This window comes from Sinocyclocheilus anshuiensis, unplaced genomic scaffold, assembly GCF_001515605.1.
Source record: "Sinocyclocheilus anshuiensis isolate Anshui unplaced genomic scaffold, SAMN03320099.WGS_v1.1 scaffold822, whole genome shotgun sequence".
NCBI classification, from domain to species: Eukaryota; Metazoa; Chordata; class Actinopteri; order Cypriniformes; family Cyprinidae; genus Sinocyclocheilus; species Sinocyclocheilus anshuiensis.
Window position 1 is genome coordinate 467,151 of NW_015539892.1, and position 24,978 is coordinate 492,128.

A 24,978-nucleotide genomic window follows, 5' to 3' on the forward strand; every position below is an offset into this window, starting at 1 on the left:
AAAATAATTTTCTTTTTAGCAACATCATATGACCCCTTTAAAAAATATATATTTTTCAGTAGAACGTATGTCATCAAATTGGAATTAAATGGAATGAGGCAGTGCTATTTTTTATCATTAATACTATTATAGTTTTATTAGTTTTTATTTTTATATTTTCAATGTTTCTCTAAATTTTATTCATTTTGATGTGTATTTGTCTTTTTTTTTTTTAATGTCTACATAGTTTTTTTTGTTTTTCAGTTTTAGCTTAGTTATTTTAGTACATCAAGTTAAGCTAAATGAAAATTAGACATTTTTAGTTTTTTTGGTTTGATTTGGTTTTTTGATTTGTTTCAGTTTTCTATAACAACCTTGGTAGCAGGTTAATTAAACTACCCACCTGCAGGTGCTTCCCCAGCAGGAGCGGCCCCACCTCCACCAGTGGCAGCGGCAGAGACCGCCACTGCACCACCCGCTGGAACGGAGGCCAACTTAGAGAGACCTGTGGGAAAACAAAAGTAAAACAACAGAGTGAGACTTATGAAGAACTCGTAGCTCACATGATTTTAATATTATGTAGGTCAAACTGTAAAGGCAATGCAGCCTTACCGGCATTCATGACTTCATTGATGTCTTTGCCATTCAGTTCACTGATGACCTATTGAGTAACAACAAAAACAGCGAGATTGACTCATTTGGGGAAATTAGCTGCATTATGTGAGCATCCATCTTACTGATTAAGAACAAGGAAACAAGGGCAACAGAGTTGCATGTGCAAAACCATCAGAACTATACTGCATTCCTTATAATAACTAATAATATTAATAGAATATACCCAAGAGATTTATTAAATATGGTAAATGGTTGTAAGGCAGAAAACCAATTAAACATAAATGTTAAGATGTTTAACTTTAAAACAACTGTTTAACAAAAATCATTTAAATTGAGATGAAGATTTAAAAACAGGTTTATTCGAACCAGGATCCACCTTGTTAAGACGCTCATCATCAGCCTCGATTCCAACACTCCCCAGGATGTTCTTGATGTCTTTGGCGGATGGGTTGTTGTTGCCCCCCAGAACAGCCAACAGGTAAGCGGCCACGTAACGCATTCTAGAAGTTACAAATATTACAACTGATTAATGGGTTTGTTTACAGTCATCTTCTATTCATATGATCTAAAGAATAATTTTGACCAAATATATAAAAATATTGACAAAAAAATTTATTAAATATTTTTATGTACGTTAAAACATGTTTAAAATGTTAATTTATAATATTAAATTATAATGTAATAACATTTCATTTAATATTTTAATATACACTGAACAAAATTATAAACGCAACACTTTTGTTTTTGCCCCCATTTTTCATGAGCTGAACTCAAAGATCTAAGACTTTTTCTATGTAGACAAAAGGCCTATTTCTCTCAAATATTGTTCACAAATCTGTCTAAATCTGTGTTAGTGAGCACTTCTCCTTTCAAAAACAAAAGTGTTGCGTTTATAATTTTGTTCAGTATATATCAAAAGCAGCTCCAATAGGAGAAAAAACTCAAGACTGTCTAAATTGGTCTCACTAAGAATACTATATTTTTGGAAAATGGTATTAAATTACAAAAAAAAAAAAAAAAAATCGTGAATAGTGGCTGGAATTGTGAGAGATCTCTGAACAGTGTTTCTGTCAACAGCTGAGAAAACACAAGGCATAAATAAGTGAAGGAACCAGAGCTTATGCTGTGTTGCTCTTGTTTCTACTGTGTTTGCATTCTGCACTGTTGAGCATGCAAATTGAATTAAATTAAACACAAACCATTAGGACACGCGGATGCTCCTTGTTGTCCTAAAAGTTCTGAAACAGCACTTGTACGCATTAACCTAAGATATCGATTGAAATAATAAATTATAGAAGAGATTGAATGTAACCCTCCAAGTCCGGACTGAACTTCACATCAAGCAGCTGACAGGGTTTATCAAGCGTGTTATTCATGCTTTGTTTAGAGTTAGAGACATTTACATTTTAAAATATAAATCAAATAAACAGCACATTTTTCAGCCCTTCACGACATATTGTGTTATTAATTATAATTACTTTCTGCCATATTTCTATTCCGAAACCCAAGGAAACAAAATGGAGTATGGCTATATCACATTGCATGTGCTTACAGAAGGGGAAATACAGCTGCGTTTTAATCACAAATACTACCTAAACATACTTTGACCATTTTAACATATAAACGACACGTCAAAGCCAGATTTAGTGGTAAAATGTCAATAAGAACATACTTTAAGTCTGCGAAAGACACGAAACGTCGGTCACGCTGCAATTTCCAGAAAAGAGAGGACGAGTGGAGGGAAATAGCGGAAGAACGTCGCAGTATGCGATGATCTGATTGGCTGCATGATGCGCCCTGTCAAAATAGCAAACGTTGATTGGCTACAATTTTTTCCTCGTTCATGGCGTTCTGTCAACGCTGTGAGTGTGACAGCCGTGATTTACTGTTGACCAAATTTCACATTCATAAGTGTAAATTTACCAATAAGAAATCCAAGTTTATGGTTTTGTTGACTGAAATATGTATATATATTGACAACATCAGAGACACTTTGACGAAGAAAGCTGTAAGAACTTTGAAAGCTTGTGCACTTTATATTTATTTGATTTATATATATATATATATGTAGCCTATACGTGTTTGTATGTATATCTTGTATTGTAATACTTACCTCCCCCTGGCAACTTTTATTTATTGAAATGTGTCTTTCTATCTTTTTTTATTATTATTATTTTCCTTTTCTTCTTTTAGAATTTAGTTTCTTGATAAAATATTGTATGTTATTATTCTTTGAGTAAAAAAAAAAAAAAAATAGTGACAGCCATGGTAGTGTGAATCAGTATCGGGAATTAGACTTTAGGCAATATGTTGATTTGAGGGAATTTTTACCCCTAGCGTTTTCCTTTAAAAAAAATAATAAAAACAATTAAATACCCAATGCCATCAATTTGTCAAACTTGGTTATTTAATACATAAAATTCAATTTAAATTTTCTTAACAGTTGTGGTTTGTTAACTATTTCAAATTATAACGTTTTAAGTCTAAATTTATTTAGCTAACAGCTACACATTCAACAGCAGCACCTCATATAGTGAATAGACACTTTAAAATATGAACAGCTAAATCTTCTAAAATGACAGTATGAAACTAAAAAGGTAGCTGAAAGGTAGTAGTAAAAAAGTCATTTCTATTATTTGGCCTTTTGTCACTTTTGATGCCATTTAATGGCCTTAACCCTCTTAACCCCATTCTGACCTTGATGCTTTTTAATGTTTAATTAATTGTCTCATCTCTACTTTTTCTTTTATTAGTACAGGTGAGAATCAAAGGAATGAGACATGACATATCTTCCACATTCTGCTGTAAAGAACCCTTTCTTGAACTTGTAAAGGTAATTCATGACACATCATAGCCAAATATTAGAACAGCAGCTATACTTAAAGTAAAACAAGCAGCTCCTGACATAACCACATTAAAAGAATACAACATGAATAGATCTAGAAGCTTTTTATTCACAGGAACAAAACCTCAAAATGTCAAACACAGCAATCACAAACACTGACTCAGGTTATCAAACAGATTTCACAATTGTACAGGTAATCAACACAACCTTTTATACTTTATTGAAAGGGTCCTAGAATTAGATTCAGTTTCAGTTCCATCTTGATGTAGAAGGCGATCAAGGAAAACAGATGTGTATTTCAGAAACGTCTACGTTACAATTCTATTAGCTCTTCATCCTTCTCTTGTGTAAAGAGGTACGACACAACTTCCAGAATAGACTCCAGGGTTTTCCTCCAGCTGGTCACATACCAGATCTTATACAGGAAATCTCCTAAGAGTACCAGCAAAAAGAGTGCAAGAAAACTCAGGAAGATCCGATCCACGTGGTAGAGCACCTTTTCTTTGAATGTGCGTTGCTCCCATGGCACTGCGGCCCGAGCCTCGCTGTATTTGCCAAAATGGAGGAGGGCTTCCTCATCACTGTTTATCTCCTGTGTCTCTATCTCCCGCTCCTCCACAGCTCCGTCACCTTCTGCCATCCTGCGTAATGCTCTCTAAAAGTCAGGCCTTTGAAAATTGCTTTTGTAATGAAGTTTCCAACTTGTAGAGGCAGGCCTCTTCTCGGTGCGTCCTCTTTTTTTGGCCTTGCCTGGCAAATAAAGCCTGAAGAATTGAAATTGGCAGCGGCTTAATTAGTTTTCAGTCTCTTTTTAATACCTGAGGTTTACAAGGATGCCTTATTTAAATGATTTCAATATAACTAATTAATTAACTGTAGCCATTTTAATTGAGTTGGTTTATTTCCATTGTTCCGGTCAAGGCTGCTGTGCGTGTCTGACTGATTAATGAACTCACACCTCACTAAGGAGATCACTGGGACTTAGTGATACTCAGCACTTTTCAAAATCCTACAGTAACAGATGGTAAATAAGTACAGTGCTACCCGATGCTGATAAAAACATTGCTGTACCATTTCTTTTAAATATTCTTTCATAATAAAAATGTAATCTTATTCTGTAATTTCTTTACTTATTTTAACTATTTATTTTGTATTTGGGACAATCTAATTGATTTAATGAACCCATTTACAGATATTAGACTTTCATAACTGCCACCTTTCTGTCTAAGAGTGGCCATAGCTGTTTGGATGCAAGTAAATGCACTAACAAGTGTGCATGTAAATATTTATATAATATATGGGTATATTATCTGATATATGCAGACAAGCCAATCTTGAAGTCACAATCTTCAGATTATGAGATACTGTGCCTGACTGCACTAACAAGGTTAGAGGTGCAGTTGTACAAAACCTGACCTTTGTACATCTGAGCTTATAATAATAGTGTTTCCTTATGCATAGTCTGTCCTGTACTTATAATTGCTTTAAACTAGCAAGAAGGATATTTATTCATCATATGAACTTATTTAAAATGATTTAAAATATGAATGTTATTTTATTGAAGTATCTTAAATCCTCAGCTTTTTTTTTTTCAGATTTATTTCATATAATGTAGCTATTACTAAACACTTCTGCTATAATTCATACAGGCGAAATGTTAACTGTATTAAAAGAACCCTATTATTCCTTTGAGTTGTATTTATTTGAGAAACAATATTTTAATATATTTATTATTATTTTAAGTGCTATGAAAAATATATAAAACAACACTGACTGCTAATATTAATTAATTTAATATTATGACCAAGCTCAAAAAAAAGTTGATGTAAAATAATATTGGGGATATTTTCACCTATTATAATAACAACAGAAATTAAGTTTGATAAGATGAAAAATGAAGGATTTAGAATTAAACTTGACAGAGCTCCAAACTCAAACTACAGAGCAGTAACAAATACACTCAAACCATCATGCAGTAACAATCAAAACAATGAAACACCAGGACCTGTTTTAGATATTTTTTTTATTTTCCTGCATAAAATGCACAGAATGTGACCGTTAATTTGCTTCACATGGGCTTTGCAGGAGCTCTGGGTGCAGCACCCTGTGCAGGAAAAAAAACAGACAAAAGAAAATGCTGAGATGCAAATAAACACCAAGTAACAACAAAATACAATGCATGCACTGTAACCCTACTAATTATTATAGATTAGCCTGCAACAGAATTTCAGTGTACTTACACTAGGCCTGAATCGGGGAGGTGGTGTTCGATCCTTGTGGGCCTCCCGGGATCTGTTTCGCACCACCTTGCTGTGGATGGCACAGCTAACACAGTAATGCAGCTTCACGTACAGCTTGGGCAATACGTACGCTACATAGGAGGAGTGAGAAGGAATAAAAAATTATATGGAAGAGCGCACAATAAAACTTTGACAATGTTTTGGTAGTTAAAGCAGTCACTTACAGTCAAACACACTAGCTTCTGAGATGTCCCTCACAGCGGCGGCTTCCACAATGTTCCTGATGACAAACTTCTTGATGGCCTTGTCCTTGGGAACACAGCGGGCACAGTTGGTGCAGCGGATGGGCTGGACATGACCCCGGCCCTTCTTTGCACGTCCGTTGTTCCTTCTCTTCTTAGTCTGTCATGTAAAAATGGAAATACTTTAATAATTAAGAGTATAGATCATAATTTAACATCCTACACCTTCTGACCAAACATTTTTCCATTCATTTTCCAGTTGTTCGTGAGTAATTTAATAATTTTAATTTAGTTTTTATACAAATTCTACTCCAGGAGAGCCATTTCTTGCATATGCTAAAATTAAGATTGTTATTACTTTAAAGGGGTCATATGATGCGATTTCAAGTTTTCCTTTCTCTTTGGAGTGTTACAAGCTGATTGTGCATAGATAAGATCCCTGAAGTTGCAAAGACCAAAGTCTCAAAACCAAAGAGATATTCTTTATCAAAGTTAAGACTCTGCCACGCCCCCCTAAAACGGCTCGTTCTAACACGCCCCCACATATCTACCTCACTATGTGGAAATATTTGCATAATGCCACCCAAATGTTCACGCAAAGAAAGAAGGCGTGGTTTCAGTAACCGCAGTTAGTGTTGTTGAAGCAGCCATGTCAGGGAGACGCTGTGTGTTTCTAGGCGAAAGCAAAAGCACTTTATTTGGCCTTCAGAAAGTAGATGCATTTAGGAATCTTTAAGATTACTTACAACAGAAGATCTTTAAAAAAGCATCATATGACCCCTTTAAATTTAATCAGAAAATTACATTTTTCCAAAATGTAAAAATTAATTAAATGTTAAAAATACAATTTTAGCTCTGTATGCAGTTCGCATAGTAATGGAAGTTATGGAAATAAGGAAATCACAACTGTAAAATCCAAAAATTATAAAATTAAAAATCTATATGGGGCTCCCATAATAATGAGAATTATACATTTCCAAAAATTATATTTCCAGAATTTCCATTACCATGGGAACAACTTTCAATTTAAATGGTCATTTTACTGTTCTAAATAGTTTTGGGAAATTTGAAAGGATTAATAATAATAATAACCAGGAAACGACCATTTTAAAAGGTCCAAAAACTATACTTCAAGGATGGGAACCACTTAAAGACATCATATTACCTTCTTCTTTCTTTCTTTAGGTAGATTATTTTTGGAAATTCGAAAATTGGGATTTCCAGACACGTCCAGGTGTTCCAATACTATGGGAACCACATACAGATCTTAATATTTCCAAAGAGACTTTTTTTTTTGCACCAATCAAAATAAATGGCAATTTACTAAGATTAGCAACGTGTCGATCAACTATTAATTGTATATGATAACGTTACTAGAAAGCAGTTAGATGCATCAATCTTCACGTCAGCTCAGTTGACACTCAAGCACTATGACAGGCTGAGGGTCTTGATATATACGCTAAATAACGACTATACCACATCCTGCATCGGTACGTTGAATAACTAATGGCGATAATAAGCATTAAAGAGAAGTATTTGACTTCATAAACACAGAGTAGCAGGCCCGTCCATGCCGCGTGCTACAGCAGAGGCAGCACATGCTAGCCATCTTCACAAACGCTTTACTAAAACTAACAATCCTATAGAGTGCCCACATCTAATACAATCAAATACGTTACTAACTAAACTAAGTGATCGCGCAGTTTTCTTTAGTATATAAAAGGAGATTTCATATACTAAAACATATTCACGAATCAATCGCTAAGGCTAGAGACTCACCATCTTGAACGGGAGGCAGGAAAGAGGACCGGAAAAGGCGAACCGGAAGTGAAATCTATCTCCGCTACACAACAAAAGTCCATCGAAAAATAAAATTATATATATATTTGCACAAAATCTATAGCACTGTTAGCTGCACTTCAAATATTACAAACATATGTAAGGTGCTCAAGAATCACTTGATTTAGTAATTCCTGGCTAAATTGTCTTCAGAATAAAAGGCACAACTGAGAAATGATTTCAAATTCATATTATTTTAATGAATGAATACTAAAAATAATACATACAATGTATTTAAAAGAGATGCACAGAAAATTATAAAGGTTGTAACCTGAAAGGTTAGGATATAAAATCTTTGAACATGATACTCTGAAAAGAATAAAAGGGGGCAAAAGAATCAAATCAGATGCTTGTATCTTAATATTGTAACATTACAAGAAAACTAGTGGATCAGAACATATGCAGACAGATGAAGTGGTTTAGTTGACATATCAGTGATGTCAGTGCCTCAGTAAATCACACAGGAGAATTTATTGGGGAAAATATAATCTAACAAAAACTTTCAACATGGTCCATATGGGAAAAAAGAAGCAATGAAACGGAAAGGACACACAGTCACACACAGATGCATGCAGACACACAAACACACATGGGAACACAAGCAAAACAACTTCCCTCTTACAATTCCAAACCAAATATCGCTACATAAAAAAGACTGGCAATGACTCCTGTAGATATCATCAATAAAATCACATATCAATTTGATCTCAGGCTGTATTCGAGAGCTAAACTAAACCTATTTTTTTTTAACAATTCCATATACACAATCCATAAACATTCCATGTTCACATCTGTGAGAATAAATGCACCAGATTCGAGCACCACTTGAGTTTGGTCAAGAAAGTTGCCTTATTAAAAAAAATCTGAACCACTGATTTATCATGATTCATCCGGTTCATCACATTCATTTATTTATTATTATATATACTGTATAAAACAAGGACCTGCAATCTTCTTTCCACTGAACCCTTAATGAATAGTAAAGTGCTCTTGGCAAAGTTTGCCCTTATGTGCTGATTTGGGTCCGGTCCTCCTAATTTAAATACATAAACCATAAAAACAGACATGCTAATAACTGATCAGCAGCTAGACGCGAGTTAACCGATGCCAAGAGCAGCACAACCATGCTTTTAAAAATGGATGGACCATTATATCAACTTCAAGAACAAAATAGCTTATTTACTTTAAAGCAAATTTGGGAATTGTCAGAATGAGAGGAATCATGGTGTGCTTTGATTAACTAGTGCAAATCCGACTAAACAGTGTGCTTGCTTTGGTGTTTTCCACAGACAACCAAGCAGCGCTCTCTTAGCACAGAATTAACCAATCGAGATTTTATAAAAAATTTTTTTTAAGTCTGACAATTTTGGTTGTCCAGTGTCTATATGTCATCAAGTGACTGTAAAGGTTGCCTGGAAAGCAACTCCTGACAGCTCTCTAAAATACTGGCCCCTTTTATTTATAAAACGTTGAGAAATAAAACCGCTCTCCACCAATCAGGGAAGACGAGGAGGTTGCGTTTACGTACGACTGGATCACACTCAAAACACGCAGAAAAAACGTGTACATTAAAATGTCAGTATTGAAAGACAATAGCAAATTGTGAGCTACAAAAGGATTGAGCAAAAATAGAGGGAGGTTTTCGGCTCCTGAGCTGCAAAAATGTGCTCATTTGCTGTTTCTAAACCCCGTTTCCCACAACAATCTGGGTGGATCCTGAGGGTCAGGTAAACAGGAGGTTGGTAAATGCAGCAACAGTTCTGCAGCATCACTTGGGCTCGGCTCGATACCATTTTGCGTCATTGCAGCTTTAAAAAATCTGAATATCAGGTCTCCCTGAGTTAGTAGCACTTCACTGTGTCAGTCTGCTTATGTCTTCTTAGTCCTTTTTGTTTTAAGAAATCCACAAGAAAATTAAATGGAGAAAAAAAAAGAAGTCTTACAAATGTACAGTTAGCTTTGGAGGGGCAGCTGGTAGCATCTGAACCGTCTGATGAGGAGAAACGACACAATCCGCTTTTGAGATGCGTCTTGTGTCTCCAAATACTTTCTGCTGCCGCAAAGGTGCAAATAAAATCTTGCACCATTCAGAGAGGTGAGATGGTTGTTCTGTGTTTGAAGGTGTGAGTGTGTGTGTGTTTGGGTGGTTAAAGTGAGGCTGTGTAAGTGAGAGGCTGAGTGAGCAGTCCTCATGTGTAAAAAGTATTGTTTTGCATTCATTTTTAATTGCTTGACAACGCAATCTCACAATTTTATCATCTAAATGGTGAAAACCACTGTGGAAAATTATTTTGCAAGGCTGTATTAGTCGTACTACCATAAATACGCATACATTTGCATATTTTAAGGATCCAATTTTAGATTTAGCTACATATCAGTAGAAACGTTTTATAAATGAGGCCTGTTTTGTGTATAAATGCATAATATATGCATGCACTGTCAAATATGGAGCGTATTAGGAGAGGACAAGGATACACTGCGTGTGTGAAGGTCTTGGTCAGTAGTTCCTATTTGTAAACACTTGCCTGTGAATCCGTTTAGTGTTGTTCCTGCTGGTGCTTGTTCATGTGTGCGGGTAGTACACGGTGCTAAATTAGCGCTGATGTGTCCATGACATTTCTGTTGGGATCCAGTGTGGAGAAGAACCGCACGTCCCTGTCCTTGTCCATCCTCAGCTCAGACAGAGCCTCTTCCAGCTCATCTGAGTAAGCGCTGCCTGGGTCCTTGAAGTACGCTGAGATCAGAGCACAGACATAAGTGATCAGAACAGCGGTGACACTTACACTAAATACATATGAAGAGTTCATTTGCAAAAACCGATAACTCCATTTTAATTTTTTTTCTGCAGTTGGGTTGTTTTGATTATGTAATAATAACTTAAATACGGGTAATTTACAAAATTAAAGTTCATTGAAAGTATGTTTTTTTTACATATTAAAAGTGTGTTTTATAGCAAAAGCAGATAACTCCAACAGTCGTTTTTTGGCAAAAGCAGATAACTCCACATTTCATGTTTTAGAGTTTAAAAAAACACTCGTTTAATCTTTGTAATCTCCTCAGATGACAATGTAGATGCCTGACAAACGTTGTTGTTGTTGTTGTGATCATAAACTGTGTGGATGTGATTACACGCAATACACGGAGCTTTTCCCTCACCATTGTAACGCGCTGCTTTCGCAAGGCTCCGTGAAAACGTTTCAGCTTTTATTTTCCTTTTTCGCCCTGAAGAAGACATCACAGGTTCATCAAGTTTGTCGAAATTATCCATCCTCGATCACTTTTAGTCAGCTTTGACGAAACTCCTCTCAGCTAGCACGTCTTTTCAAAGTGAAAGTAGCCTTGTCACCTGACCTGAATACAGCGCGCTGATTCGCTAAAATGGACTTATCGGCATCTGTTCAAAAACAACAAGGGCGCGTGTTGGCTTCTGCAGTAAAACGCGATGCCTTTTAAGTGGACAAAACCAGCTTTTTTGACAAAACGTGTTTAGGGTTCAGATTGCGCTATATGTGGAGAATAATGCACGGCAATCAGCTCTTTTTTTTTTAAAGTGGCGTTTATCGGTTTTTGCAAATGAACTCTTCATATTTAGAAAAGCAATTTATTTTTTGTGCTACTAACAGTGACAGTTTATGTTTAAAGTTAAGTTAAATGGTCGCTAGCCTACAAAAAAATTCACATAAACTTCAAATAAAGTAAAAAAAAATTTTTTTTTAATAATTATATAAACAATATTAAATAAAATAATAAAAAAAAAAAAACTAAAAACTGAACAAAAAATAAAACAACGTAAAAATAAAAAGAATAAAATAGAAGAAACAACAATAAAAACAAAACTAAATAAGTAAAATAAATAAAACTAAACTAAATAAAACAAACAATATGAAATATCTAAACAATAAAAAACAAAACACACACACAAAAAATAGCCAATGGCCTTTACTTGACAGCTTGCACTTTGGACATCATTCTAGAAAGCATTTCACTGGACAAAAATAACTATGCACTCTGCGCAGGATATTACTCATAAATATTTTTGTCCATTAATTTAATTTAAGCCCTTGGAGGGCCTAATGATGGAGGCATGAGTCTGCGTCAACATCCTGTAATGCATGCATCCTCTAACATGTTTATGTTATGTTTTGTGTTAGTGTGTCTTACGTTTTTCCAACACGCTCTGCCGTAACGCCTTGGCCACCAGCACACGTACGTTGGGTACAGGATCGGATGAGAGGCTGAGCAGACTGGGTAGAAGGTGCTGTGCAAACTGGTCCATGGGCATACAGTCCTCCTCCACAATGGCCTATGTGGAAACATAAGAAATTAATTAATCACTAGTCTCTCACACATTGTTAGATATATCATGATAGCTTTAACATTCTTGCTCAGCTAGTGGGCTTTTGAAAATTTTGCATAACGCACTCAAAATAACTAAAAACAACAACAAAAAAGTTATACATTAAAAAAAAGATATAAATAAAATAAAATAACCAAGAAATGGCCATGAGTTTTGACCTAATTGGTTATTTGCTCACCAGTCTATTACCAGATTATTCTGGTATCATCAATTTCAGAATTATCCATCCCATAATGTCTCGAAAAAACTACTGTACTAGGCTACTCTGTGCAAAATATTTATTGAAACTTGAAACTAACAGCACCAAAAATATAAGATTATGAATGAGAAGTGAAAAAAAAACTTCTGTGCTAAATCAAATAATGTAAAGATGGTGTGACTACTAGGCCTGGGCGATAAAATGGTATCGATATTTATCGACGGTACACCTTCTTCAATAACGATAGAAAAAATGTTCGATATAGCGCACGATATAGGCATGTGCTATGAGTGACGCAGACAGCACACACAAACACGAACTCATGCTGAATTGAGTGCTGTGCCTGCCTGTGATGAGCAGATTGTGAATAAAGAATGAATATTAGTCGAATTTAAAATAAACATTTGCATCTGAATGTTAGGTGTGCGTCAGGAAGCGTCATCAGTGGCGCGCGAGTTGCGGTGATGATGTTAGTGACGTACGTTGTTGCATTTTAATGTTTTGTTAGTCTAGCCCACGAGACGTGCCGCTGCTGCATTATTCATTCAAAATATTAGAGAAATATAGAAGCTCAATGCAGAGAAGATCTTGATTAGGTTAAAACCGAAACCAAGCCATTCACACAGAACACATATTCAGCGCATTTTTTAGTCGGACAAATATGACTGCTGCACTCGCATCTCACACAAGAGAGGTATAGAAAGCCATGCAATGTTAAAACAGTTTAAACGTTTAGAAAACACGTCACAAATTTTTGGAGGTTTATTCCTTTTCACTGCGTCTCATATGTTTTTAAATGCAATCTGTGTGAATGGCGCTTCGGTTCTTTGGATTAAGCAATGCATAAATACATGATGCTGTTTTGTTCATAATCGTTTATGCAATTTCCGAAATTATATTTGATTTTTATGAGTTAATTTAGACGTAATGCACGTTTTTGTAATAGAGTTACTTCCTTGCGTTGACAATTTAAATGCGCTGCATTATTTTGCTCATTGCGCCCTCCTGCGGCCTCGGGAGACGAAGACAAAAGTTTCCTTAAGACATATTTAATCTGCATATAAAACATTAGAAATGAGATATTTGTTTAATTTTTATTTTGTGTTTGATTGTTAAAACAAAAATATTTGTTGTTTGTCTCAATAAATTGGGTTAATTTAAAAATACAGTGGTTAAATTAAAACATTTTTTCTATTGCTTTTTGTATTAAAAAAGGTTATAAAAAATGTCAATAATTATCGATACCGAACGATATGAAATATTATAATAATTTTAGTAATTTATGCATTTAGCAGATGCTTTTATGCGAAGCGACTTACAGTGCATTCAGACTATACATTTTTTACCAGTATGTGTATATTATATCATTGATACATTTTTTAGCTATATCGCCCAGCCCTAGCTACTGTAAAAATCTTATGTAAATATTACCTGACAAATGAATGCAAATGCCTGACGTCCGACCCATTTGGAACAGTGGCAGAATCTCATAATCAGCTCATTAATGAAATTCAGACCCAGATCATGAGCTTCACAGGCATATAATTTCTGCAGGATCTCCACCACCTACACACATTCACAAGATAAAATGTCAGCACTAAATACAAGTGTGGATGGTAATGGAAACCTGTATTATAAGCTGAGGCTGAAAACAGTCCAGTGGAGTTACTAAAAGCAGAACACAAACGTAAACAATACAGCTAGTGAAAGGCAATGTTGCTGCTATTTTTGACAAGCTGAAGGGCACATGATTCACCAGTTTATAGGAGATCCACCGCACTTCAGACACTTTGTCAGAGCAAAGGTTAAGTGCGATCTGTCTGAGGTAGTCATAGACATCGTTGTGGCTGTACAACTCAATGATCAGGATGAGCTGCCTAAATACACAGACAGACAAATGCCACAAGAGTGAGATCACACTTGAGAACTACAAAAGGCGCTTTGTCGATGAAGCATGTAACAAAGTAGCACATACTCAGCTAGCTCATATCGGAATCTCCAATTTCTGCTGTTGTCCGTCACCATGAACTCCTGCAGCTGATACAGATATTCCCGACGCTTATCGGCATGAAGAAGCTACAAAAGACGACAGAAAGATCTGTTAGGGCCAGTGTTGTTGGGGCCATTGTTAACTAAATCTAAATCTATTAAAAATAGTTTTCGGTAATTGAAATAGAGCTGAAATAAAACAAAATATAAATATTAGATGAAGAATTAAAACGAAAATGAGAAATGTTGCCTTGGCAACTAGCTGAAATAAGCTTAAGCTGAAAGTGCTAAAATGACTAAAACTGAAAAATAAAAGATATATATTATTAAAAAAGAAAAACTAATAAAAATGACAAAAGCACATAAAATTACTTAAAAACAAACTTAAATGAAAAATAAAAGCAAATTCAATATATTAATATAAACTAGTACATAAAAACTACTAAACAAATTAGCATATCATAACAAAAATCCCTATTTAAACATATGGTAGAAAAAAAAGGAATATACAAACTGTCTGAAATTATAATTCTTAAACATTTTTGTTTTCAGTATAAGCAATTCATTTTCAAAGCTCTTGGTATAAAATGCTCGAATATTCTGTCTTCTGAGTTGAGGAAATTTCATTTTCTCACCTTTAAGAAATCATACAAGTGTTTGAGGACTCCTATCCGCACCTCATCGAGGTCTTTAAGGAAGCAGTTAAATATGGGCACCAGGTCAGCTGCAGTCAGCTGATCCCCCAGAATCACTGCCAATTCGTGGATAGAGAACGCCAGCGTCCGCCGCACCTTCCACTGTAACATATTCAATAGTATTTCATTTGATAACTACTGAAGCTACTGTGTCTATTCCTCTTTTTTAAATTTTGTATTTATTTACAAAATAAAGACAAACAATAATAATCTATAATATTATGGTACGGAGAAAATATTGTTTAATTAATAATAATAATAATAATAATAATAATGAAACACACACATATATATGTGTGTGTGTGTGTGTGTGTGTATATGTGTGTGTGTGTGTGTGTGTGTATATGTGTGTGTGTATATACATCAGCAATACAGATTAAGAGGAAGTTTTACCTGTACGTCTGTAGCAAGGGTCTCATATGTGTCTTTGAGGCAGTGCCAGTTCTGTCTGCCCAGTGTTAGGACGACACCTGGCAAGCTGAATGCACAGTGTTTAGCGATCTCAGTGTCTACGGTCTGAGCTCGAGCGGGGTCTGTCATGGACAGATACTGATCCAGCAGCTGCTGTGGAATTACATTCTGAGACAACAAAGAATGACTGTTAGGGAACTAGTCTGATCAAGCAGACTTAGTCCGTTTATTTGTAAAAAGGAGATTATTTATACATTTGATATGCTTATGTCATGAATGCTGTGGAAATCTATTTGAAAGCTAGTAGATTTTTATTTGTTAAAACATGCAAGAATTCTTTTTTTTTTTTTAGATACGGTTTCATAAGTTGCTTGTATTTTACATAAATTACCTGTACTTTAGATTTCCCCTCATCACATGTTTTAGCTGTGTCTGAATCTTTGTCCTCTTCCACATTTTCTATTAGGTCTGACTCCTGTGTGCACACACACAAATGCATGTATAATGAACTCTCTACTGTAGAGTTACTGTGGCAGAACTTCCTTCGAATTACATTTGCATAAACAGATTTACATAAAAATGCAGATGGGGAGTTGCCATGACATGTCAAACAATTGCATCAGCGTAAAAAAAAACATTTAAAACAACATTATTGTTGTTATGACCTCATATTAATTGACACACTACATGGAATATTGGTATTTTTGCACAATAATATAGATTCTTCACTTGGGGGCTTTTCTCAGCAAATACTGCTATGCAATTAATTTGATTAAATATTTATTGATAATAATAATAATAATAAAACATTATATTAATACCAATGAAATATAAACTATAATCTTAACATTTAAAAAAAAGATCTAATACATATTATAATTTAACAAATGTTAAATTATTATTAAATTGAATGTAATAACAAATTTTTTTACATTTAAAATATGTGATCAAATATTTAAAATATTATAATAAATAATATATAATTTTATTATTATTATTAGGGCTATGAAAAGAAAATCTTTTAATCAATTTAATTACATGTACTGACAGTAATTAATATTAATAATAATATAAATATTTGTAAACATTTAAAGTATTATAACCTTAATTAAATTTCATATTTTAAACATTAAAAAAAAAAAATAAGATCATTTCTTTTAAATGCTATAATTGTTAAATTGCTGAAATTACTTTTTCCTCAGAGACAAAAAACATTCTTTGACATTTAGTAACTACAAAGTCGTCCTCTCACCTCACTGCTGTGTTCAGAGTCGTCTACCAGCACTGGTGAACTGGAGGGTGAGTCTGAGATCTGTGCGTCCGTCAGTGAGAGTTCACTCATGGCACTGAGCTCATCAGATGTCGGAGAGCCTGTGGAACCGTTACTCTCTGACACAGACTCATCCGCATCTTCTCTCTGACTCTCTAGTTGGGCAGCTTTCAGCGCAGCGGACAACACTTTCACTTGAGCTGCGAGAGGAAAGCACACAGGAAAATGAATAACTATGTCCATATGTGGAAAAAGGCAAAAGAACTATGTGCTCTTTTTGCAAATCACCTTGCACATCAGGATCATCCAGGTGGGGCTGAAGACAGTCCAAAACCTTCTGGATCTGGGAGCTGGTGGCTGGGCCTTGTGCATCTAAACTTGGCACGTCTTCCTTCCCCTCACCTTCGGTGTCCCTCATGGTCTCATCTTCTTTCTCTATCACCTCATCTCTTTCCTCTTCTTGTAGTAGCTGCAGGTCTTGGGTGATGTCAGGTAGTGGGGATCTCCAGAAGTTGAAGGAGTTGAAAACTGTGCAGTCGTCCATCTGCTGGCGGGAAAAAGGGGCTGAGTGTTTAGGTTGGCCCAGGCTGGTGCCATCTTCTTTGGGCTGGGTAGAGGAATTGCCTTCTGGACGATGTGATGGTGGACCCGTCAGATCTGAAGTGGATTGTAGCTGCACTGAACGGGGCTGAATGAGACTGTCTGGAGAACCATCAATGAAGGAATTGCGGCTGTTACTGGAGTTGCTGGTGGTCACTTTGTGTCTGTGGCTACAAAGACAGAAGAGCTCCATTTAGGATTTATTCATTCATTTTGTTGTGTAAAAGAGTTTCAAAAATGTATTCAATATAAAGAACTATACTACTGTTCAAAAAATTGTTTTAATGTTTTTGAAAGAAGGCTACATTTTGTGATGAAAACTACAGTAAAACGGCAATATTATGAAATATTATTACCATTTTTATTTCAATATATTTTAAAATGCAATTCATTCCAGTGATGTAAAGCTGAATTTTTAGCTTCATTACTCCAGTCTTCAGTGTCACATGATCCTTCAGCAATCATTCTAATATGCTGATTTTCTGTTCAAGAAACATTTCTTATTATCAATACTGAAAACAGACGTGCTGCTTAATTTTTTTTTGGGTGGAAATCTTTTTTTCAGTATCCTCTTTTGATTAGAAAGTCCAAAACAACAGCATTTATTAAAAAAAAATATTATTATAATTCATTCTAATTTTATTTTTTAATCAATTTAATGCATCCTTGCTGAATAAAAGCATAAATGTCTTTATTAAAAAAAAGCCTAATTATACAAGGCTTCCAGTAAAAATCGATAACCAACTACGACTACAACAACCAGTCGATTACAAACAGTAACAGAAACCATGTGCACTTACCGCTCTGAGGAGATCTTCAGTATCTCGTGGAGGGTTCCATCCTCACAGAAATTCAGTCCTGTGATTGAAGGGTTGGCAAACGTGGAGATAAAACGACCTAGAGACTGGAACGCAGCCTGGCGTACCTGAAAAGGAAAAATGATAGAAGAATATAAGCAGATGTTCCTGCCTAAAACAGGTGGAAAAACAAAGTCAGAAATCTCACTGATCCAAAATCCTACTCCACATCCACATACTAAGCATCATATAACCACATTCACTTTCAGTAAAGACAGAAATTACACGCTGAGTCACGGCATGTTAGCACACAGTGTTAGTGTGTGTGTGTTTCTTTGCTCTTACCCAACGTGACTGATCACAAATGAGGTTGATGAATAAGGGGGACAATTTAGTACGCCGCACCTCCGGAGAAGTGCAGTTTGAAACAACCATGAAGCACTCGGCACAGGCTTTCCGAATACCCCACAGACTGTCTGAGCACAGGTCGAAAAACTTTGGCATCTGAGGTGAGGACAAAGAGAGAGTGCTGGTTAACACATTTGCACGTCGTGTCAACAAAAATCTGCACAAAGACACAAACAGACTTAAAGGCTTCATAAGATTAAAGTGTTTTTTTTAAAGTGTTTTGAGTCTTGCACTCAGAAATAATTAGATGCATTAATTCTGACCCACTGTGACTGCAGTTTTGTTATAAATACAAGCACAAGAGGAACGCAGAAGGTCTCACCAGAAGTTTCTCTGTAGCTTCCTGGCCAACAATAGAACAGAACTCGCCAAAGTTTGCAGCACAAACCTGACGGTGAGAAAAAAAAGTGTAATAGAAGGTTTAGGCATTTGCAATGAGGTCAAATTGAGTCTTCTGTTATGTTGTAAACAGAAGCCTGTTGCAATGCAAGCAACATTGCTTCTTGCCAACCCAGCACGAGTTGCAAAAGTAGATTAACATTCTTCACAATGTCTTCTACACAGAGTACACCTGAGCTTTATCACTGCAGTTTTTTGAATGACAAAACAGCCACAAATATGTGCATGTATCAAAACAGAACTTCAATGAGTCAAGATTCTTGTTTTTGGAAGCCATTTCTGTCTATTGTGTTCTGATTGTTACTTATTTGTCTCAGGATTCTGATATAATAATGATAATGCATGGACTTGGTATTTCCACACTTTTGTAAAAAGGGAAATACACTACCGTCCAAAAGTTTGGGTCAGCAAGTTAAAATGATTTCTGAAGGATCAGCATATTGGAATGACTTCTGAAGAATCATGTGACACTGAAGACTGCTGAAAATTCAGCTTTGCAATCACAGAAATAAATATATTCATATTATTTCACAATATTATTGCTTTTACTGTATTTTTGATCAAATACATGTAGCTTCCGTGAAATTAACACATGACATCTGCAAACAAATAAAATTTTTTTTAAGTAACTTCACTTTTTTGAGCCATTTTTGGATTTACTTTTGGGCACAGGGTTATTGTTAGTGTATGTTTGGCATATGAATTTCACACACAGACATACACAATAGGGCTGTCAAAAAAAATGTGAATTTTGAATATTCGTCGAATTTCACATAAATATCCACATTCGAATGCAAAAACGTTGTAAGTGTTGTTGCATTTTAATGCTTTTCTTAACCTATACAGTTGAAGCCACTAGATGCGGCGCTGCTGCGTTGTTCATTCAAAATATTGCGGAAAAAGAGAACATCAATGCGGTCAACAACAATGATCTTGTTTACATCAAAACTGAAACCAAGCCATTCACACAGAACACGCATTTTCTAGAGGGACATCTATCACAGTTGCACTCGCATCTCGCACAAAGGAGCCGCATGTTTAGAAAGCCATGTAAAATTAATGCAAGTTTAACTTTGAAAAAAACATATATTGAGAGTTTATGGTGGGGTTTTTTCCCCCATCCCAATGCATCTCAATATTTTTTAATGAAAAATGTACTCTGTGTTTGGGTTTCCGCCCTTTGTATTAAACTATGCATACATACATGATGCTGTTTTGTTTATAGTTGTTTAAGCAACTTAATTCATTATAATTGGTTTATAAAAATTATTTTAAACATTTTGCACTTTTTTCCCACAGATATTTTGCTCGATGCGCTCTCTTGTGGCCTCTGGAGAGAAGCCAAAAGCTTTTCTTCACCCTAACTGAAATTATGCATTTTAAATTTGATTATAATTCAAATTTTGATCATATTTAATTACAAAATTCGAATTTAGACTTTCAGCCATTTTGACAGCCCTAATACACAACGCAGTTCATCACATCAACTATGAAGATGTTCCACAAAGACTTGACATGTCATAAACCAGTTCTAAGCTCATCCAAGAATTATGAAACGTTTTGAGAGTATCATTACCTTGCGGACTTGAAATAGTCTGACGTCACTGCAGAGTTCACAAAAGCGCAGCAATAAAAGGTGCTCCACCGTGTCTTTAGTCAACATGGTCACCAGCTTACACATGATCTGCAACAAAACATTATTCACCATCAACCCAAAGATCAACACCATCAACCCAACCCCACAAAACAATTAAAACAGTTAACACAGTATCATGCAGACAGTAAACAGATATGCATTCCATCATAAATGGAATGAAGTTACGACAGGAAATATAACAAGTTATCTTTTCAGTCCTAAGAAAACTCATGGTTTACATATTTTTACCATGAGTATTTTCCACTTCCAGTAATCAGCAGCACGTTCTCTTTAACACAAAGACTCACCGCAACTGCTTCGATCTTGTAGTCATCGTCACTGCTGGGTTCAGTAAGCTCCAGAAGCACAGGGCAGACCTTTCCCTCCATATCTGCCTTACTCATCAGACCCTGTTCAAGTAGCACCAGTAAAGCGGCCTGGCTCGTCTTTCGCACCTACGTGAAAAGGACAGGCAAAACCGACTCAATGGGTTGTCTGAACGATTGGTGTTAAGGAAACACTGAATAACAGGTCTTTGAATTAATGAATGAGGCATTTGTATGCATGTATGTGTGCATATATTATATAGATGCACATAAAATCTTATACTACTCCTGAGAAAACACTGAGCATTGCATTTCAGAGAAAAAAAATATCCTGAAATCCATCTCACATTACATGTCTCATAGTTACTTGTTTTACACTGCAGACCACACACTTTACATCTCACCTGTTGAAGACGTTTTCACTGAAAGCATATTTCTCCAGCCGGCCCAGAGGGGTGAGATTATCCTGGCCTGCATCCAGGAATGCTGTTATCCGAATCCCATCACACTCTGAACCATAGTCATCGAATCCAACTGCAAGACAGATTCATATGGACAGTTAATGACCGAGTATAAATCAATGTCGAGTTTGTTAGTACAGCCTGGTGGTATCAAATGTGAGATCTTTTAAATTCAAACTAGGAATCTTATTAAAAGAAATTCAGAGTGACACGGAGTAGAGGGAATTTGTTTAATGAGAAATTATTTACTTTACAGCATAAACAGTTAAAGGGATTCCATTATAAGCAAGCTGCTTCTGGCAGCAAAGATCACACTGACTTCAACTATATAGTGTAAAAATAATGAGGAAAATTCTTAAAAGCATGGGTAGGTCCATATTAAATTTTACATTAAAAATTGCATATTTGAGGTCCATTGAGATATTTTTGTTGTGACATTATCTTGACAATTAAGCTCATTTTTAATTAAAATATGAATGGTCCTAAAACAGACTTCATTAAGCAAAAATATCTATCTATCCATACTTTTTTTTTTTCCCCGAGTGAAACATGACCTGGGCATGTACTTGAGAGGTTTCATCAGATTCACCCAGTCACAATGATAGAGAGATATTGATTTGTAAAGTTGCTGAAGAGTTCTGTATACTCACAGTCATCCAAATCATCATGACCATCTTCAAAATACAAAGACAGACCTGGGGAAACAAACCATAAATTTAAAATCAGAGCCCGGTGTTGTGCCTAATTCTGCACCCCTGCCAGATTATGCACCCCTTCACCTGATTGCCTAATCCCAACCCCACCCCTAATCCTAACCCCTCCCCTGATTGCCTAATCCCAACCCCACCCATAATCCTAACCCCTCCCCCACACCTACTCCTAAACCTACCAATACTAGGGGGTGCATAATTTGGCAGGGTGCAAATTTCGGCACTACACCGGTGTTGTGCCGAATTCTGCACCCCTGCCAGATTATGCACCCCCTCACCTGATTGCCTAATCCCAACCCCACCCATAATCCTAACCCCTCCCCCACACCTACTCCTAAACCTACCAATACTAGGGGGTGCATAATCTGGCAGGGGGCAAATTTCGGCACTACACCGGCAAGTGTATAGTAGATAATCTGACAGTTTGAAGCCATGCTGCTGTGGCTCACAACATAGCCTCCTAGTAAACTACCTTACTACACAGCATTTTTGTTTTTTTCAGTGCAAGTGCTGCTTAGGTAGACTGCTCACTAGGTTTTGACACACAGCCTTGGTATGTATTGTAGTGTTAACTTTTATCTCACTAAAATGTCAACTCAGGTTTGACTACATCAAATAACCCGCTTACTAGGCGAAGATGTCTGCCAAACACCTTTCATATCGTAGTGAGCAACAACATACAAACAGTTCTTAAGTTATGACACATTAGAAATGCATTTTAAAAGGGGACCAGTTAACCAAACGTGCTAACCGGAATCGCCCCCCGTCAGGCTGGCTAACAAATTGACAGTCAAACTCCTGTCAGCTCAGCTATGTTATCGTCATTATTTACTTAAATGTACTATATAATTTCCATCATACAGTATTTAATACAACATAAATTGTCCTGTTGGGCCGATGTAGTTCTTTATCACAGTACTTTTATAATATCCCAGTCTGTCCTGCTAGCTTCACAACTCGCAACTAGTGTTAATCCACTTAACATTTCACCAAGCTCATGACCTTTCTTCTAAAATACATCAGAAAAATTGAAAAGGCATTACGCGTCATCAAATCAACAATAATAACTGAGCCGATTCTCTTTAAACCGCCTCATAAAGCTTTAAATAAATGTACTAAAGCACGTTACCTGCCATCTTGATTAACAGCGGGGCTGTCACTCCACTTCCTCAAAAGATTTCCTGCTCTTATTTCAATCCCGGCATCTACATGAATATCAAATACTTAAAAGAACAGACAGAAACTCATCGAAACAAAACACTTTTACGCGTGAAAATATCGCAAATAATCGTATCGCTCAACCGAACGCTCGATGAGAAAAAAATAAGACAATGTCGATCACGTGACTAGTCCGATTCGTGAATGAATTGTTCATAAAGAATGGAATCTTTTTAGTGACTCAGTTGAACCGGTTCACAAAACCGGACTGAATGATTCTTTCACGAATCGGACTGAGATCCGGGCGTTTTCTCGAGCCACTCTTTGACATTTCGTGCCGTTTAATGTAAATAAATAAAAAATTCAGGATTGTGACTTTTTTTTCCATTTCCATTGTCCTTACTTTTATTTCCATTGTTCCATTGTGTGTGTGTGTATATATATATATATATATATATATATATAATATTCACCTCAATAGAGAGATATTTTGATCTGTAAAGTTGCTGAAGTGTTCTGGAAACTCAGTCATCCATTATCATAAACTGGAATACATGAAATTACAATAACGTACATTATTGATAATAATAAAACATAATAGAAAAGTGCATAAACAGCCGTATGTGCCTTTATATGCCCAATAGGGCTTTATTTTTATGCGTGCTGTATGTTAGGAACCACGAGATGACGTAATTACTTTGCTCTAACAGTTTTTGAACGGTTCAATGAAACGAACTGTTCGAAAGAACCGACTCGCGGCAATGACTTCCCATAACTAGACTCATCAGCCGGAGTTCAAGATGGCGATCAGCGAGCAGCTAATATCGCAACTAATCGATCATTAATATAACATCTAAATCCTCATACTATAATAAGCTATACGCGTTATGTCAGTATTTCACATCAGGTTCTCATGCCGTCCTAAAGCAGTGGATATCTGACACTAGTGTGTAGAGAGAGACTGTGTGTGTGTTGCTTTTTAGCTTACGTCAAATACAAATAGTTGTTTATCAGCTTTATGAAACTGTTTGGAATGATTGGGAAGTTTTCATTAGTTTGGAGGTCAACATGTCGCTAAGAGAGTTGAAAGTATGCCTTCTTGGGGTAAGATTTCTATTCGCTTTTTATGACTTGACGTGGATTGCAGTTTTGTTGCATATTTAATGTTTATGCTCTGTCATAAGTGTTATTGCATACTATAACTTGCAATAAAGTGTGCCAGTGGTTTTACCTATTGTGCAAACTTTGATGGTCTCTTAATCGTTACAGTAATATTTCTGGGCTGGTGACGTATTTAACCACAGATTCATAAGTGGATGATAAATGTCTAGAGAGTTCGAGAAGTAAAATTTAGTTCAGTAGATGCATGGGATATATTCACATAAATCAGTTAGTTTAGTTTAGTCAAATCAAATTATCTTGCGTAAGGATTTCATAGCTGGCACAAATCTTCACTATTATCTACATTTACTCATGTATTGATGATAAATCTGTGCTTTTAGCTTTGCAGTGTGTCAACCGGTAGTCCTACAGTCTGACTTTTTATGCTTAATCTAAAACCTTTTTTCATATTATATTGATTGTTTTATAATACATGCAGTTTTGACCTTATATTTTCAACTTTTGTCAAAACCTTTGTACAAAACACAAATATATAAATTTTAAACTAACATCTTGAAGTTTAATAAGACAAACTATATTACCTATGTTCAATTTAATATATATATATACACACACAGACACACACACACACACACATATATATATATATATATATATATATACACACACACACACAAACA

The 24,978-nt window shown here is 35.7% G+C and overlaps 3 protein-coding genes and 1 long non-coding RNA gene across 4 annotated transcripts in view; all 4 read right to left on the reverse strand.

Annotated features, from left to right (window-relative positions):
- The window catches only part of LOC107685842 (60S acidic ribosomal protein P2-like), a 4,383-nt gene extending 2,014 nt beyond the window's left edge, over positions 1-2,369 (reverse strand). The window contains exons 1-4 of the mRNA XM_016482575.1: positions 2,267-2,369; positions 971-1,094; positions 592-640; positions 383-484 (exon numbers count right to left, since the gene is read on the reverse strand). Coding sequence (XP_016338061.1) covers positions 383-484; positions 592-640; positions 971-1,093 — 274 coding nt within the window. The 5' untranslated portion in view covers position 1,094; positions 2,267-2,369. The remainder of the gene's footprint in view (positions 1-382; positions 485-591; positions 641-970; positions 1,095-2,266) is intronic.
- Positions 2,370-5,443: 3,074 nt separating this feature from the next.
- On the reverse strand, positions 5,444-7,774 carry LOC107685843 (40S ribosomal protein S26). The gene is made up of 4 exons (XM_016482576.1): positions 7,701-7,774; positions 5,904-6,081; positions 5,680-5,810; positions 5,444-5,543 (listed from the first exon to the last, which is right to left on the reverse strand). The coding sequence occupies exons 1-4, from the start codon at positions 7,701-7,703 to the stop codon at positions 5,508-5,510; spliced, it is 348 nt and encodes a 115-aa protein (XP_016338062.1). The 5' UTR covers positions 7,704-7,774; the 3' UTR covers positions 5,444-5,507.
- A 1,331-nt stretch (positions 7,775-9,105) lies between these two features.
- On the reverse strand, positions 9,106-21,208 carry LOC107685829 (serine/threonine-protein phosphatase 4 regulatory subunit 1-like). The gene is made up of 16 exons (XM_016482564.1): positions 21,200-21,208; positions 20,830-20,976; positions 20,462-20,569; positions 18,809-18,874; positions 18,424-18,582; positions 18,082-18,206; positions 16,970-17,451; positions 16,664-16,881; positions 15,803-15,886; positions 15,394-15,579; positions 14,941-15,102; positions 14,292-14,392; positions 14,073-14,193; positions 13,748-13,882; positions 11,922-12,063; positions 9,106-10,494 (listed from the first exon to the last, which is right to left on the reverse strand). Exons 1-16 carry the CDS (start codon positions 21,206-21,208, stop codon positions 10,349-10,351), a joined length of 2,391 nt encoding a protein of 796 aa, XP_016338050.1. The 3' UTR covers positions 9,106-10,348.
- On the reverse strand, positions 21,206-23,364 carry LOC107685801 (uncharacterized). Its single transcript, XR_001633986.1, has 3 exons — positions 23,148-23,364; positions 21,959-22,003; positions 21,206-21,381 (listed from the first exon to the last, which is right to left on the reverse strand). It is a non-coding gene; the product is annotated as an uncharacterized LOC107685801 (long non-coding RNA).
- Positions 23,365-24,978: the final 1,614 nt, after the last annotated feature.

Excerpts from the sequence above, each read along its gene's own strand:
- LOC107685843 (XM_016482576.1), bottom strand. Across the intron at positions 5,811-5,903 it reads AGAAGCTAGTGTGTTTGACT|CGTACGTATTGCCCAAGCTG; the intron begins GTAAGTGACTGC and ends CCTCCTATGTAG. Across the intron at positions 5,544-5,679 it reads CTCCCCGATTCAGGCCTAGT|GGTGCTGCACCCAGAGCTCC; the intron begins GTAAGTACACTG and ends TTTCCTGCACAG.
- LOC107685829 (XM_016482564.1), bottom strand. Across the intron at positions 15,580-15,802 it reads AGGGGAAATCTAAAGTACAG|AATGTAATTCCACAGCAGCT; the intron begins GTAATTTATGTA and ends TTGTTGTCTCAG. Across the intron at positions 10,495-11,921 it reads GCAGAGCGTGTTGGAAAAAC|CGTACTTCAAGGACCCAGGC; the intron begins GTAAGACACACT and ends CTCTGATCTCAG.